General features: G+C 35.1%; 2 protein-coding genes across 2 annotated transcripts; both read left to right on the top strand.

Moving 5' to 3' along the window:
• Positions 1-6,139: 6,139 nt before the first annotated feature.
• LOC104818242 (protein NRT1/ PTR FAMILY 2.11-like) lies at positions 6,140-10,423 on the top strand. Its single transcript, XM_010547734.2, has 4 exons — positions 6,140-6,345; positions 8,271-8,488; positions 8,809-9,368; positions 9,490-10,423. Exons 1-4 carry the CDS (start codon positions 6,141-6,143, stop codon positions 10,379-10,381), a joined length of 1,875 nt encoding a protein of 624 aa, XP_010546036.2. The 5' UTR covers position 6,140; the 3' UTR covers positions 10,382-10,423.
• Positions 10,424-11,462: 1,039 nt separating this feature from the next.
• Positions 11,463-16,117, top strand: LOC104818243. The gene is made up of 9 exons (XM_010547735.2): positions 11,463-11,851; positions 12,561-12,655; positions 12,913-12,992; positions 13,065-13,106; positions 13,196-13,323; positions 13,770-13,950; positions 14,096-14,274; positions 15,075-15,290; positions 15,581-16,117. The coding sequence occupies exons 1-9, from the start codon at positions 11,493-11,495 to the stop codon at positions 15,882-15,884; spliced, it is 1,584 nt and encodes a 527-aa protein (XP_010546037.1). The 5' UTR covers positions 11,463-11,492; the 3' UTR covers positions 15,885-16,117.
• The last annotated feature ends 475 nt before the right edge of the window (positions 16,118-16,592 follow it).

Consider the following 16,592-nt stretch of genomic DNA (forward strand, 5'->3'; position numbering starts at 1 on the left):
GGCAAGTGATGTGAGGATCCTAAAAAAAGCATCGTTCAAAACTTGCAAATTGCAACTGCATTATACAATTGGCATGTAACATGTGTACCTAGAAGGTCCATACATACATACATACATACATACATACATACATACATACATACATACATACATACATACATACATACATACAATCCGAAAAGACATAACTAATTAAATGGTAACAAATTTGATTAGTTCACAGAAAATTTCAAATAAAATAGAATTCGAATGAATTATAATTCAAAACATTTACATATTGCGCTCGCTAACAATATTAGAATCATTTTGTATCTTTTTATAGATATAATTAATTATTAAAATATATAGATTTCCAAGGCATCGTTATAAAACGAAAAACAAAAGAAAAAGAAAAGCTAAAAAGGAAGTGGAACGGAACAAAGACATCCGAAAGTGTCAATAACGGATTTGGATTCTGGCCTTTTGGAATATTTTGACTCGAATCGCTTTTAAGCATTGGTGAAAACGACACGCATTTCTTTCCCTCCCCCATAACATTTATAATGATAAAACGTGACGCATTCCGGTCCTCTTCCACACTTTTTTTTTTTAATAATGATACATATATATATATATATATATATAAATATATTAATTTCATATTCTATATTTGCTTGCTTCTAGTAGTTCGTTCGTCACCGCGTTTAGTGTGCATCTGTTCATTCTAAATTTAATGGGAATTAATGTATTCATTTCAAAAGCATTAATGATTTTATTTGGAAATATATGCGCATCGATTTACAACGTTCCAATGTGATTCACGTGAACCCACCCAAAAAAAATATTTTTTTTCCCATGTTTGCCTTTTTATAAACATTATTTTCAGTGCATTACTAATGGAAAAATTCGATTACAAAAAATAAATAATTGAGAAGTGTGGAACAAAAGACAATATTAATGACGAAATCAATGAAAAATATGCATGTTAATGTAATTATTGGAATTGAAATTAGATAAAGTTTATAAGGGCATACGCGGAACATTGTTGAGCCAAGAATTTTGGTAATTAACTCCAAGATCAACATGAACAATGAAATTCACAATATTCGATTTAATACTTTTATTTTAAATTTTTTGTTTTGGATTAAGTTATATTCAAACGGAGTTCGTTACAAAAATTAAATAGGTATAATTTTTTAAATAGAAAAACACATTTGAATATAAAACAAATCGAATTAAACAGTGTATAAAAAATCAATATAATTTTTCGATGTCTGAATATAAAAATAATTGATCCGAAATTGAATCGGAAAAGCGAAATATATATTCGTCCCTAGTTGATATAGACAAAAATAAATGTAATTACTTGGATAATTTGAGTGATATTTAGGCGATTTTTATAGCAAATATATAAAGTTGTCGTATCTACGAGCATGAAGTTTGCAAGTAGTTGTCGAGCTCATTGTGAATAAAATTCTTTTTTGTAGTGATCTTTGCTATTAATCTATTATGTACGTTTAAATAAATAAATAAATAAATAAATTGAGAATAAACGTAGCATGTCCAATTTGGATATGACTTCTACAATATGCTCTTTGTCATGTGAAGATGAGAGATGGTTATCCCGCGTACTTGCAATTTTATTTTCTCTCTTGTTCTTATTTTATACATCATATATATATATATATATATATATATATGTGAATTGTACTTTTATTCTATATCGTGATTTAAAATGAACTTTGAAATCATCAAAATTACAATAAACCATTCGGGTGGCTTCAACTGGTAAGAGATAAAACAAATCTCCTTCTGTAGAGATTCTCCGATCTTGTGGGAGATATAGTTAGATCGACAATTCGGTGAATTTTCGGATTATAAAATATTACGATAAATCGAAAACCATAATTGGACCAAAACACGAGACCCATTGAAAGTTATACAAAACCAAATTATGAAAAGAATCAGTAGTTTTTCTTTAAAAAAAAAAGATATTTGGAATTTTGGGGAAAATGTAAATAATAAATATTGATAACAAAATAATTGGACCGATCCTAAGGAATAATAATAACCTTTGAATGGTTAGATATGGCTTGGCACTCTCGTGGGTCGGTAAGGTCCCGTTGGGTTGGGACCTATTTATTTATTTTTTAAATTATATCTTTATTAAACCATCCCAATAGAATAAATTAATTTCATAGGTAAAAAGGGAAAAGATATCGATATCGTCTGAGTTCAAACTTTGCTTGAAGAAAATAACTTTTACGTATTTAGTGTATTAAAAAAGAAAATTTATAAAATTATATTAAACTGAAATTTTAAATTTCAAATACAGGTTTATACTACACTATCTAGATGAAAAATGGTAAAAAAACACTATTAAAATAATAATATAGATACTAATATTAATAAAACTATTCTGGTTAATTAAATCAAGTTATAACAACTACTATTTGTTTTTTCAAAATTAATCAAATGATTAATTTAGTCTAATTCATATGTAAAGGAAAAAAGAGCTATAGATATTTTTTTAAATAATATTAGTTTTTTCATAAAGTTATAACTTGTAAAGCTTTTCGAATCTAATTATTGGCGTTGTGACTGGAATAAGCATCGCACTTTCATTCAAACAATATAATAAAATAAAATGTTCTCTGTGCCTAGGAGTTACGTTAATTCGTATATTCTCCCACTTCGATAAATACATAGGAATTCTTCATTTTGAATTCTGATTGTTATAGAATTACGTAATATTATTTTTAAAAAAATTAGTGTTCTTGGTTGTCGATCTGAACCATTTTAGATGTTTTTGGTTGTCGAATAAATAAAGTATGTCAATATTTATACAAACTATATAGTTTAAACGAAACCAAATTAAATTATCGATTTTTTGAAAAAAATAAATAAATCATCGTTTGTATTGGTCTAAACTAATTATATATATATATATATGTGTGTGTGTGTGTGTGTGTGTGTGTGTGTGTATGCGTTATCGGTGGCTTTCGCAGTCAACGACCTACTCAGGAGGATAATTGCGTTTGGGCTCTGAACGGAATACATGGCTCATATACGATACGATGCGTTACATATACGTGTATATATATATATATATTTATTTATCATAATTATAAAAAAGGTATCTTATCTTGTTCAGAATAAAACAAAATAACACGAGTATATATTTCCGTAAATCAATTGATAAAATGAAACATTTTTGGACGTTCACATAACATTTGACGTATTTTAGTATTTTCATATGATATAAAATATGATTAAGAAGGGCAATACATATCACAAATTATACGAGTAAAGAATCTATTTTTTACCAATACCCTTAATTTTAATAATGTTCTTCTTCTTCTTATTATTATTATTTTCATTATCACACATTAGTTACAATAATTGAACGTACCACGGATGGATTACGTGGCTGTATGTGCGTGGACAGCTATGAAATGTTGGTCGTATCTAATATATTATTCTCCTCTCCACGTTATCCTTCATTTCAGTTTTTTATTAAAACACTCCATATAATATTATATTTTTTCAATATAAACTAATAAAATTTCAAGATAAAAAACTAACATCATAAAAAAATAATTTTTTTAATTATCAATAATCGAGTCAATTTGAGAAAAAGCCATTATTTAGAATATAAAAGATTTCAATATATTTTTTTTATAATCTGAAAGTTCACCGGACCTTTGACCCGATTACATCTCTCAGATGTACAGGGTTAGGGCAGGTGAAAGCTCTTCCCCACGCTTGGATTTGAACCCAGGATAAGAGCATGTTTTGCATGTTTTCTCACCACTAGACTAACCAAATTTGGGTAGAAGATCTCAATAATTGTGAATAATTGCCAATAGTAACTATATTCTAATAGAGTTTCGGAGCAACAAGTCAAAGAGTGGAGTCAAATTCGTCGACATTTTATTTGGATTACACAATAAGTCCACGGATACGCCTAACGCCACAGACCAACCAATGTGAACTAACGTGGACCCTTCGTTTCATTTTCACACGTAATATATATTATTTATTATTTATTATTTATTATTATTCTTTTTCTTAATTATATTTAATTAGGAACCCTAATTACATTGATTGCGATATTCACACTGCTATTACTATACGCGATACGCCTTCACACTGTATCTGGCCGGTGAAGCCGGCAGAATTAACCTCCTACGTCTTTTCATCTCTCTCCTTTTTTAGGGTTTGACAAAACAACCCTAATTATTCACTTTGCAAATCTTTCATATATTTTCGGATTTTCTGTATAGGGGTGATCATTTCGGGTTTCCATTCAGTTATTTTGGATTCGGTTATTTCGGTTATAAAAAAATCATACCCAAACGGTTATATATATTTAATCGGTTCGTTTCAGTTCATTTTCGGTTTGGTTCGATTCGGTTTTTGCATAATAAAATTATAACCAAATGGTTATATTTTCTGATTTATTCGATTCGATTTTAGATCGGTTCGGTTCGGTTATGATATATTTTGAAAAAAAATTTATTAATCCTACAAAAACTTCAAAATATCTATTCAAATAAATGAACAAAATGATTAATCATGTAATAAAATTATTAAAAAAATCTAAAAACTTCAATAATTAGGATAAAAGTTAAAAACATTACATTTTATGGTTTATTGGGAGAAATATATAAGGTTAAAAGTGGAGTATAAAAAAATAATACTAATAATAAATGGGGTAAAAATTAAAATATTAAAAAACTAAATAACCGTTCGGTTAACCGCGGTTATTCGGTTATTAACCGAACCGAATCGAATCCGAAAGGTTATTCAACTTCCTCAACCATTCGGTTATTAAGCAAATAACCGAACGAACCGAACGACCGCTCTTATTCGGTTCGCGGTTCGGTTCGGTTATTCGGTTAATAACCGAAATAGTCACCCCTAGATTTCTGTATATAAAAAACAAATGCATTGAGTCTTTTTTAGATGAATCTGATTAAAAATACAATTCATATGAAAAATATCCGGTATATATAAAACGGATGTAATTTTAAAACCAATTGGATATAGTTTTTAAAAATTGAGCTGATCGAATACAAACCAAATTTAATACGAAATAATGGAAAAAAAAATTAACTTGAAGGTGGTTTTTAATAAAACAGAAACTGAATTTAAATTTATATAAAAAACGGATAATTACACTTTATATTTTTTTATATAAAAAAATAGAAAAGTAAATGCGATTTTTATTGTTTCGTCTGTTTGTCATGTTTAAGGCGGAGAAGTGCATCTCTATCTAATTGCTAAAATCAGCACGATACCAACAAATATTACCTTTTGGCCGTGAACACACACTTCATGCCATATACAAAAGTGATGACAAATTAATGGTTCCATTAATTTTTGCACTCGTAATTTTTTTTTACTAAAATTTGTTTTTCCATAATAGATATTAATCACATGATTTTTTTATATATATATTTTAATGGAGATGGTTAGAATTTAAAAAAGTCAAATTTGACGGAAAGAAAGTAGTTACGAAATATCTTTTTGAGATTCAAAACCATATGGAAAAAAATCCAATAATCAGAAAGTGATTGTGAAAAATATCTTTAAAACTGTTAATTAAATATTAAATATAGTGGTTTAGAGTTAAAGATTCCAACGAGTGAAATTCTTTAAAGTATTTAATAATTATTTTATATATTAGATGGGCTTTTCGAGTTGAGTTTTTTTTTTCTCCATCCATAGGTTCACGAACGTCCTTGGATTCATCAAGTATCGCTCGCTCTCTAGTCAAAATAAATTAAAATTTTTTTGTTGGTAAAAGTATATCTGATTTTTAAATTTAACAAATGTATCTCATTTATTATCATTGAAATGAAATGAATACAATAAAATAGATAATGCAAATAAATGAGTTAAAATGGGCCGACAGAAAATAATAATCTTCTGTGCCGTTATTAAGAAGGATGGGTCCAGGAGCTAAAAAAATGCATTTAATTTGCAATTAAGTCACCAATTTTTTTCTTTAATAAATCCATTTTTTTTAACGGCGTTCACAGAGGTCCCTTTCACGGCAAAATACACAATTTCACATTGCCTTGTTCGGATTCCGACATCTTTCCCCTCTCTCTCTCTCTCTCCCCCACAATATAAATAAGAGACAGCTGCTGCAGATGAAGAGCAGAGTCATCATCCACCGAGAAAACAACTGGTGTGTTCACGCCGAGAGAGAATCTGATAAAATGGAGAGAAAAGCCCTCGAGGTCGAGAATAATCACAGACCCTTCGCCGGAGACGGCGGCTCTGCGGCGGCGGAGGAGGAAGCGGTGGAGACGAAGGTTATTTACAGAGGCTGGAAAGTCATGCCCTTTATTATTGGTATGAGTTCTTATTTCTTTTTTGGGTCATTTTCATTTTCCTTTTTTCTCTTTTTTCTAGTGCCTATGAATTTTATTTTATTTTGACGGAAAAGGTGTTAAACGAAAGCAAAAACGTCTTCACTTTTCTCTGTGTTTTTCCGTTCACTGTCTGAGTAAACAATGGTTTAAGGGTTTGGGTTTTTCTTCCTCCTCTTTTCATTTCCCTTGTTCTGAGAGCCCAACTCACGAGAGCGATCTCGAAGCAGAAAAACGGATACCGATTTGATCAAGATTCGAGCTTTTGTTGAAACCCAGATCAAAATTATCTCTCCCTGTCATCTGTCTGCAATATTATCGAATCATTTCTGTGGATGATCCATGGTTTTCAAATTTTAAGATGTCGAATGCTCTTGTTCTGAGAACCCAGGATGAGAGCATGTTTTGCATGTTTTCTCACCACTAGACTAACCAAATTTGGGTAGAAGATCTCAATAATTGTGAATAATTGCCAATAGTAACTATATTCTAATAGAGTTTCGGAGCAACAAGTCAAAGAGTGGAGTCAAATTCGTCGACATTTTATTTGGATTACACAATAAGTCCACGGATACGCCTAACGCCACAGACCAACCAATGTGAACTAACGTGGACCCTTCGTTTCATTTTCACACGTAATATATATTATTTATTATTTATTATTATTATTATTATTCTTTTTCTTAATTATATTTAATTAGGAACCCTAATCACATTGATTGCGATATTCACACTGCTATTACTATACGCGATACGCCTTCACACTGTATCTGGCCGGTGAAGCCGGCAGAATTAACCTCCTACGTCTTTTCATCTCTCTCCTTTTTTAGGGTTTGACAAAACAACCCTAATTATTCACTTTGCAAATCTTTCATATATTTTCGGATTTTCTGTATAGGGGTGGCCATTTCGGGTTTCCGTTCGGTTATTTTGGATTCGGTTATTTCGGTTATAAAAAAATCATACCCAAACGGTTATATATATTTAATCGGTTCGTTTCAGTTCAGTTTCGGTTTGGTTCGGTTCGATTTGGTTTTTGCATAATAAAATTATAACCAAATGGTTATATTTTCCGATTTATTCGGTTCGGTTTTAGATCGGTTCGGTTGATATATTTTGAAATTTTTTTTATTAATCCTACAAAAACTTTAAAATATCTATTCAAATAAATGAACAAAATGATTAATCATGTAATAAAATTATTAAAAAAATCTAAAAACTTCAATAATTAGGATAAAAGTTAAAAACATTACATTTTATGGTTTATTGGGAGAAATATATAAGGTTAAAAGTGGAGTATAAAAAAATAATACTAATAATAATGAGGGTAAAAATTAAAATATTAAAAAACTCAATAACCGTTCGGTTAACCGCAGTTATTCGGTTATTAAACGAAACGAACCGAACCCGAAGGGTTATTCAACTTCCTCAACCGTTCGGTTACTAAGCAAATAACCGAACGAACTGAACCGTTCTTATTCGGTTTGCGGTTCAGATCCGTGAACCTATCCTAAAAGATTCTTCTAATCATCGACTTTAAGAAGTTTAGTATTTAGTGGCCCGCAAATCCCGCGTTTACTTCACTTGTTAGCTGGCTTCAAGATATGCTCTCAAGTTGTTGCCTAGTTCTGAGCCTTGTGTCTGAAAATCATGAACTTTCCTTGCTGACGACAGAGATAGTTTACTAGGAATGAACAGATGGGTAGTGGAACAGCTTTTCTGTGAATCAAACAAAACCACCAAGTTGATTCCATGGATTGTATGTTCGGTTTCTGAGTTAATCAGATGTAAAGATTCAATCTTTATGGGTACCCATTTTGGTTCTTATGATGAATCATGATATATCTTGCATCGTTTTTGGATTCAGATAGTAAAATTTGGTGTCTTTTTCCTCTGTTCTTGGCTCAGGGAATGAAACTTTCGAGAAGCTCGGGATCATAGGGACATTGTCGAACCTTCTGGTGTACCTTACTTCTGTCTTCAACTTGAAGAGCATTACAGCTGCGACGATCATCAATGCCTTCAGTGGCACCATCAACTTTGGAACTTTCATCGCCGCTTTTCTCTGTGACACATACTTTGGCCGCTACAAGACACTTACAGTTGCCGTCATCGCTTGTTTTCTGGTAATGATTCTTTCCCCCCTGTTGAAGAAATTCTGACTTGTTATGAGATTGTGCTTTTAGAAGTATCAACAGGAAGTTAACTCGTTTGAAGCTATCTAAACACCTTTTGGACAAAAAGATTGAAGGATTTTGTCTGTTTCACATTCATGGATTGAATATAAAGATGCAAGTCACCTATAGGAAGTTGAATTGGGAGTTTATAAAGTTATAAACACGTTTTTAGGTGAAGGGTGTCGAGAAAGTTCAGTTATGTTTTTTCATTCTACCACAAGTATACAGTCTATGGAAAGTTGTTTAATCTGTCCTTTTCTTCCTTGAAGGGATCACTCGTTATACAACTGACCGCTGCAATCCCGCAACTACATCCAGCTCCTTGTGGAACGAAGCAGGGAAGCGAATGTCACGGTCCAAATGCCGGGCAGATCGCCTTTCTGCTAATGGGTTTAGGATTTCTCGTAGTAGGAGCGGGTGGTATCAGACCGTGCAACTTAGCCTTTGGGGCTGATCAGTTTAACCCGAAAACCGAATCCGGGAAAAGAGGGATTGATAGTTTCTTCAATTGGTACTTCTTCACCTTCACCTTCGCCCAGATCGTGTCATTGACTCTGATTGTGTATATACAGTCCAATGTCAGTTGGACAATTGGTTTAGCCATACCGGCTGTTCTCATGTTCTTGGCCTGCCTGATTTTCTTCGCGGGTGATAAAATGTACGTGAAAGTGAAAGCCTCCGGTAGTCCTTTGGCCGGTATAGCTCAAGTTATAGCGATAGCTATCAAGAAGCGAGGGCTGAAACCGGTGAAGCAGCCATGGCTTAATCTCTACAACTACATTCCACCAAAATATGCAAACTCGAGGCTTGGATACACCGGCCAGTTCACGTAAGTTTTGTATTCGTTATTCTTGTTTTTCTTTGAAGATTTTTTTGGAAGATCGATGTTATCTTGATCTGCGATTATGTTTCCCACTCGTTTCCTGAGAATCAACTGCAAATTTTGGCAGATTTCTCGACAAAGCAGCGATTTTGACCCCCGAGGACAAGTTAAACCCTGATGGATCACCAGCAGACCCATGGAAACTCTGTACCATGCAGCAAGTTGAAGAAGTGAAATGCATTGTGAGAGTGCTCCCGATCTGGTTTGCAGCCGCGATTTACTACCTCGCCATAACCCAACAGATGACGTATCCCGTCTTCCAGGCTCTTCAGAGCGACCGACGGCTAGGTTCTGGGAGCTTCGAGATCCCTGCAGCTACCTATGTCGTGTTCTTGATGACGGGAATGACGGTTTTCATCATAATTTACGACCGCCTCCTCGTGCCTTTCCTCAGAAGGTTCACGGGTAAGGACACCGGTATAACAATCTTACAGAGGATGGGAATTGGAATGGCCTTTGCGGTATTGAGCATGGTGGTCTCGGGGTTCATAGAAGAACGGAGGAGAACAATTGCTCTGACAAAACCTACACTCGGGATGGCTCCCCGAAAGGGTGAAATCTCCTCCTTCTCTGGCTTATGGTTGATCCCGCAACTCACACTCGCGGGCATAGCCGAGGCCTTCACAGCCATTGGCCAGATGGAGTTTTACTACAAGCAATTCCCCGAGAACATGAGAAGCTTCGCGGGTTCTATCTTCTACGTCGGGACGGGAATCTCGAGTTATCTAAGTAGTTTCTTGATATCGACGGTCCATAAAACGACAGTGAACACATCGACGGGGAACTGGTTGGCTGAAGATCTGAACAAGGGAAGATTAGATTACTTCTACTACATGATCGCAGGGATCTTAGCAGTAGATTTTGCATACTTCTTGGTAATGGCCAAGTGGTATAGGTACAAGGGCAGTGAAGAACAGAACTATGAGACCAATAGGGACACAGACAAGAACTCTGTCTGAATTGAGTTTCATGTTCTGTAAGCTAGACTTATTTTTGGTCTTCTTCTCTCTCTCTCTCTCTCTCTCTCTCTCTCTCTCTCTCTCTCTCTCTCTCTCTCAATGCAAGGGCCATAGAGAGAAATGGAAGCATAATAGGTTTGGCTCTTTTTTGCCTTGTCAAGTCTCCTCTCTTTTTTTTTTTTTTTTGTGCAAGTCTTTTCTTTATGGAATCTATAACCAATATGTGTAAGGTAAAAATAAAAATTGATGTTTGAGTGTAACGTATATTGGGGTTTAATGTTGTTTTGGTTAATTCTGTATTTTTTTTCCCCAGGAGCTTTAGATCTTTAAAGATTTGGCTTTTTTTTTTTTTTTTTTTTTAAATCACACCCCACTTTGAATCTTCTGTCGGAAATATTATTACAACCTTTGCTTAAGCCAACAACCAAACTGAAGGGAGGAGTGTAGTTCAATAGTCTATTTCTGGTTTCTCCTTGCAAAAAGTGTCATCCATGTTTGACTAAAGGTAAAATATGCATATAATATTTTTTTTTCTGATATTTTTGTGATAATTCATGTATTTTGACAGTATTTCCTTTTGTCAAATATATTTGTAGAAATACCTTTTCTGTTTTTTTAGAAAAATTAACTTTTTCTTAAAAAAATAATATCCCTTCTTGAATTTATCAAAAGATAAAATACGTTTCATGTTCAAACAAATTGAATCGTGTGTGTGTATATATATATTCTGATAATCTATCCAATAAGTACGGGATATTAATATGTTAAAATTTTATCGAAATCATATTACCATAAATGAGAAAATCTAAAAATGGACTTCAAAGAGTTGTTCTCTTGAAGTAGAACATCAAAAGCACTTTCCAAACAGTATGAGGTTTCTCACTTTTTGTCTCACGCGACAATAAACAATTCAATAGTATCCGGTTAGCGACCGGTTTAGGATCGGTTTGTGGACCGTACCGGTTCTATTACAATCCTTTGTGGGCTTTGGTGCAAGAATAGGCCCATAGGAAATGGGCCAGAAAAATACTTTGCTTTTCACTCAAAGAAAAAAAAAAATCATCGGCCTCGTGCACACCAATTCAAGCTGCCTCGGCTGAACAATCTGGCGATGGATTCGTCGGCGAAGCAACACCGCCGTGGAAGCGCCGCCGTAGATTTCCTCCACGCCGCCGTTACCTCAGTCTCACCATTCGTTCCTCTTCCACGTCCTAAAATGGCGCCGTCCCGAGTATTCCTCCCTTTGAGGTTCTCAGTGTCCGACGAGGTCTCGCGGCCGGAATCGACGGCCAAGAGCGCCTCCTCGTCTTCCTCCGGGATTCCTTCGACGGTCAGGATTTCATCTCTCAGTCCCGACGGCAAGCGCGGTGGACCCGCCTTCGTGGGTCAGGTCTTCAGTATGTGCGACCTTACTGGGACTGGTTTAATGGCGGTTTCCACCCACTTCGACATCCCCTTCATCTCCAAAAGGTCATTTTCTTCTTCGTGTTCTTCTTTTCGATCCCAAATTTTCCTTCTTCGGGTCTGAGTTACCGCGTGCTAGATTCTCCCTTTTTTGTTTCTGTACTTTAGTATGTTTCAATTTCATTTCATCAAATTCTAGGGTTTATCTGTGATTAAGGGCTTACTTGGAACGAATCAGTGGCTTCAACGTTAATACCCGTGTTGAAACATCTATCTGAAAGCGCCTATAGTTCTAAGTGCACATAGACAAACGCTTATTTCGTGTATTCTTTCTTAGGCTTATGCTATTGCTGACCTATTATGATCCAAAGAGGGGAAAAGAATAAAGGTGCAGTCTTTGTGACAGAATTTAAACAACAAATTAGATGTATACCTTCTTGTGTGTTCGGCCTTTCTTGGGTTTTTGTGAGATTCACTGGTTTTAGTATTGGCTGATAGCAAGTATGGCATGATTTTTGCTGTCATCATGGTGTGTTATCTTTTTTTTTTTCCCGGTCACGATGATTTGTTCCTGGATTTATGCTAATATATGACAAATCACAACTAACTATGATGTGAATTGTTTGGAATTGTTGTGTGGCGGTTTATAGTTATCTTGGATTCTAGGATCTGTAATATGATATGCAGATTTGCCTGTCGTTTGAGGCCATCATTTGATTTTCTGTGTTTTTTCAGCTGTATTCCCGTGTTTATTATTTTCTCTGTTGATTAATAGAACACCTGAGTGGCTAAAGAAAATGTTTGCTACTATCACCAAAAGCGAGAGGAACGGCCCTGTATTCCGCTTCTTCCTCGATCTCGGTGATGCAGGTGGGTGTCTAAATACAACTATCTCTGCTGTTTTAAGCATTTTCTGTGTTTTTTTGGAGAACTGCTGGTTCTGAATTGAGCTGAATAATTGAATATGCAATTGAATGAGAACTTTGATGGCAGTGTTATATCCTACGGGACATGACCTCCCCCTCCTGTGCAGTCTTGGCCTATGTTCATCTTATTGTGTGATTTTTACTGTTTTCCATTTTTCACTTTGGTTTTTTTCCTTACATGATGTGACTTTTTTTTCTCAGTTTCATATGTTAAAAAACTAAATATTCCTAGTGGAGTGGTTGGGGCTTGTCGGCTTGATTTGGCATATGAGCATTTCAAGGTACTCTCAGATTGGATCTTGTCATGCATTTCTTTTGAATTATTATAAAATTTTGTTTCTTTTGTGATACAGGAGAAGCCTCACTTGTTTCAGTTTGTTCCCAATGAACGACAGGTAAAAGGCATATTCGATCATGCATTTCTTTGATGATTTTCCTCTTCTTTTGTCTTTTTATGAACGGAATGATACTTTCTTGTTAGCAGGTTAAGGCTGCAAATAAACTTCTAAAGTCAATTCCTCAAAATGGGAGAACACAGAAGGTGGACGGTGTTCCTGTTTTTGGTGCTCAGAACTTGGATATTGCTGTTGCAACAGCTGATGGGATTAAGTGGTGAGTTTTACTGCCTGCTATTGTCTGGACGGAACTGTAATACAATTTCTTTTGCATTTTGTCGCAAATTTCGGCAATTAGCACTTTGAACTGTTGCATTATACTTGAATTGAAGAGCATTGCAGACAAAACCTTGTCAGGTTTAATAGGCTTGACTAGAACTGCTATCCAACATTTACAAACTTCTAGGATCTTTACGGGAGATTTCTTCCCGGGATACGAATAATGGTTTGTAAATCCATTGCTTTGCTCTTCAGTCAGATTTTAATACTGGGTGGCATAAAGTTGAGTTATCCTTTGATGATACTCAGGTTCAAATTGTTTGCCTTTTAAAATTGTAGCCAGCTGGCTTGTTAATGTTATATTTTATCGGCGATTGTACAAAATTTTGCTTTAAGCGTTTTATCTGTTGTTTAAACTGTATTGATATTTTTTTTCTTTACCAGGTACACCCCATACTTTTTCGATAAAGCTGTTCTAGATAACATTCTTGAAGAGTCAGTTGATCAACATTTCCATTCATTGATTCAAACCCGGCATATGCTACGGCGTCGTGATGTGGTTGATGATAGCTTAACAGCTGAGGTTATTGAAGAGATGGGAGATAGCATGTTGGAGCCGCCAGAGGTATCAAAGATGATGTTTTTATAATGACGATATGATGGCCATGACCATGACCATGACCATGACCATGACCATGATGATGACGACAACGACGGCGTTCATGTAAATATCGAGATAGTTTCTTACTCTGCATAAAACTATTTTGCAGGTTCAAGAAGTTTTGGAAGAAATAGGCAATCCGGGAATTCCATTGAGTGTTGTGTCAAAAGCAGTGGAGATTCAGCTCCTTCATGCCGTTGACAATATACTTCTGGGGAATAGGTGGTTCCGGAAAGCTGCTGGCATTCAGCCCAAGTTTCCTTATTTGGTTGATTCCTTTGAAAGAAGGTATATATGCTCATACCTAGTGTGTTCTGTTTCTTACGGTATTCGGTGTTACATCGTCTAAGGGTGGATACGGGTCGGGTACCCAATATTTTCCGGTTACCTAAATCTGAATGTCCTGGGTCTCAGAGATATTACCTGATCTTGGATCTATTTTGGTGGGGTTCCCGACTTTCGGGTATCCAAGATAATTTTTGGGTGCCACGGGTATTCGTACTCGAGATTCAAGTATGAAAATTCGATCTTTTTGAAATATATGTACCATATACTAGGGTTGGCTCAGGTTGGGTTCGGGTACCGAGATTTTGGGGTTACGAAATTTGAATCTATAATTTAGATTTCAGTTAAAAACCATAGGTTTGCATATAATTGGAATCTAAGATTTTTGGGTTAGTATTCATTCGTAGCTGCAGGTAGTAAGTACTTCTCAGACCCAGTTACACCGAATTCTCCTCATGATCAAATCTGATCTGTCTCATATAGTAGCCGGTACCCGAAATTCGGTTTTTTTTTCCAGCTCTAGCATCATCCATCTTTTATTACTAAACTTAAAACCGGACAGATTCACCGTCTCCTTCAACCGATATATGCTACGTTGAAACCCTAAACTCATCCGTGCTAAATACTTGCCTTGGATGCTCTGTTGTAAAATTTCAATCATAGCGAAAGGAGCTTTGTGATTTTATGAATCCAAAATTTGCTTAAAGTCTCTGCAAATCTAATTGATTTTGTGAATTCCTACCAAGAACTTCAATGGATTACTCAATCATGTTATTGTCTTTTTCTTATATCCTTTTTTGCAGGAGTGCTTCTTCCCTTCGGAGAGCATCAAACTCGCCTAGATGCCTTGGTGATGCAATGGAGGCAGATTCTTCGATGCCACTGTTGAAGACGGAAGTTAAAGATCCGACGGAAAACGTTGAGAGGCGACGGAATCCTCTCTGGTTTCCATTCGGAGACTGGCTTAGTCAACCCTGGTCAAAACAAGATCATATTCAGACAGCATCATTGGATTTAAGGTACCCATTACTACGTGAATTCGATCAAATCACTGCTTTCTCGTATTTTTTTCGTCTTAGGTTAAGGTTCAAATCGCTAAATTCAAGATATCGGCTGAACTGAAGAGCTAGAATCAGTATGTACAGAACATAATTTATGCTTCATTCGGATTTATGATAGGGTTGAACCATCAAATCTTGTACCTTTTCCGTGTTTCAGACATCAAGTCTTAGGATTCTTGTCCGAGATTGGTTTCGGGGTGCTAAAATTTTGTTTAAGAGTGTGCCTGTTATTTCGTTTTTCCTTACAGGAAGAGCGAAACTCGAGGGAGAGACCCGCAGCCGAGTCCATTTCTGCCGAAGATCACCATGGTCGGGATTTCAACGGGAGAAGCAGGACAGGTGAGCAAGGCTAGTTTAAAGAAGACGATGGAAAACCTGACCCGAGACCTCGAGCAGACCGAGCAAGGGAACGACGATCTGAAAAGCGACGAAACCGAAGAGAGGGATCCTCTGTTTGTGGCAAACGTCGGGGATTATTACTCGGGTTTGGGCAAAGCTGGTTCGGGTCGGTGGACGCGTAGAGGTAGCAATGATCGGCAAACCCCTTCATAGGTACGGTACGGATTTTCGACGGTCGTCAAAATTTTGTGAAAAAAAAAGAATGATCATAGGATCCGAACAAAATGTTATGAAATCAATTTAGTTATTGGGTATTGGAATAAAAAATAAATCCGAACAAATTGTTGTGAAATTTGGTGTATAATCAATTTTAATCCCATGGGACTTAGACATGGTCAAGGTTGATCTCGAAACTGTGTTTTTTCAGAGTTTCGAGTTTCAGAATCCATCGTTCTATTCGTGTTTGTGTAGGTACGTGTTCGAGTGTCGCCATTCCGGTCATTCCGGGTTTCTGTTCAAATTCTTTTATTCATATTTAGTCATTCCCATTTAAAAATAATATAACCATTCCATTTTTATATTATATTAAATTTTATTTGACTAGGTGTTATTTTGATTGGGGTTTGGTTTTGTGGAAAAACTATTCATTTTTAAAAAAAAAATATTTTGTGATTTAGTTTTTTTTTTGGTTTTGGAAAAATTATAATTATTTGTTTTTTATTCGGATTTGGATTTGATTTAGTTATATTTTATTCTGATCTAATTAATTATCCCGTTATTAAGCAAATTGGCAATATAACGATGGAAGAATAGTTGTAATAGTAAACTATGGATTTGATAATCATGATTTTAGAATTTTATTACTATGAATATATTTTTGAGATTATTTAGAATCTGGTTCGTTAGGATTTTCAGCGCTTA

This window comes from Tarenaya hassleriana, unplaced genomic scaffold (assembly GCF_000463585.1).
Source record: "Tarenaya hassleriana unplaced genomic scaffold, ASM46358v1 Cleome29, whole genome shotgun sequence".
Lineage (NCBI taxonomy): Eukaryota > Viridiplantae > Streptophyta > Magnoliopsida > Brassicales > Cleomaceae > Tarenaya > Tarenaya hassleriana.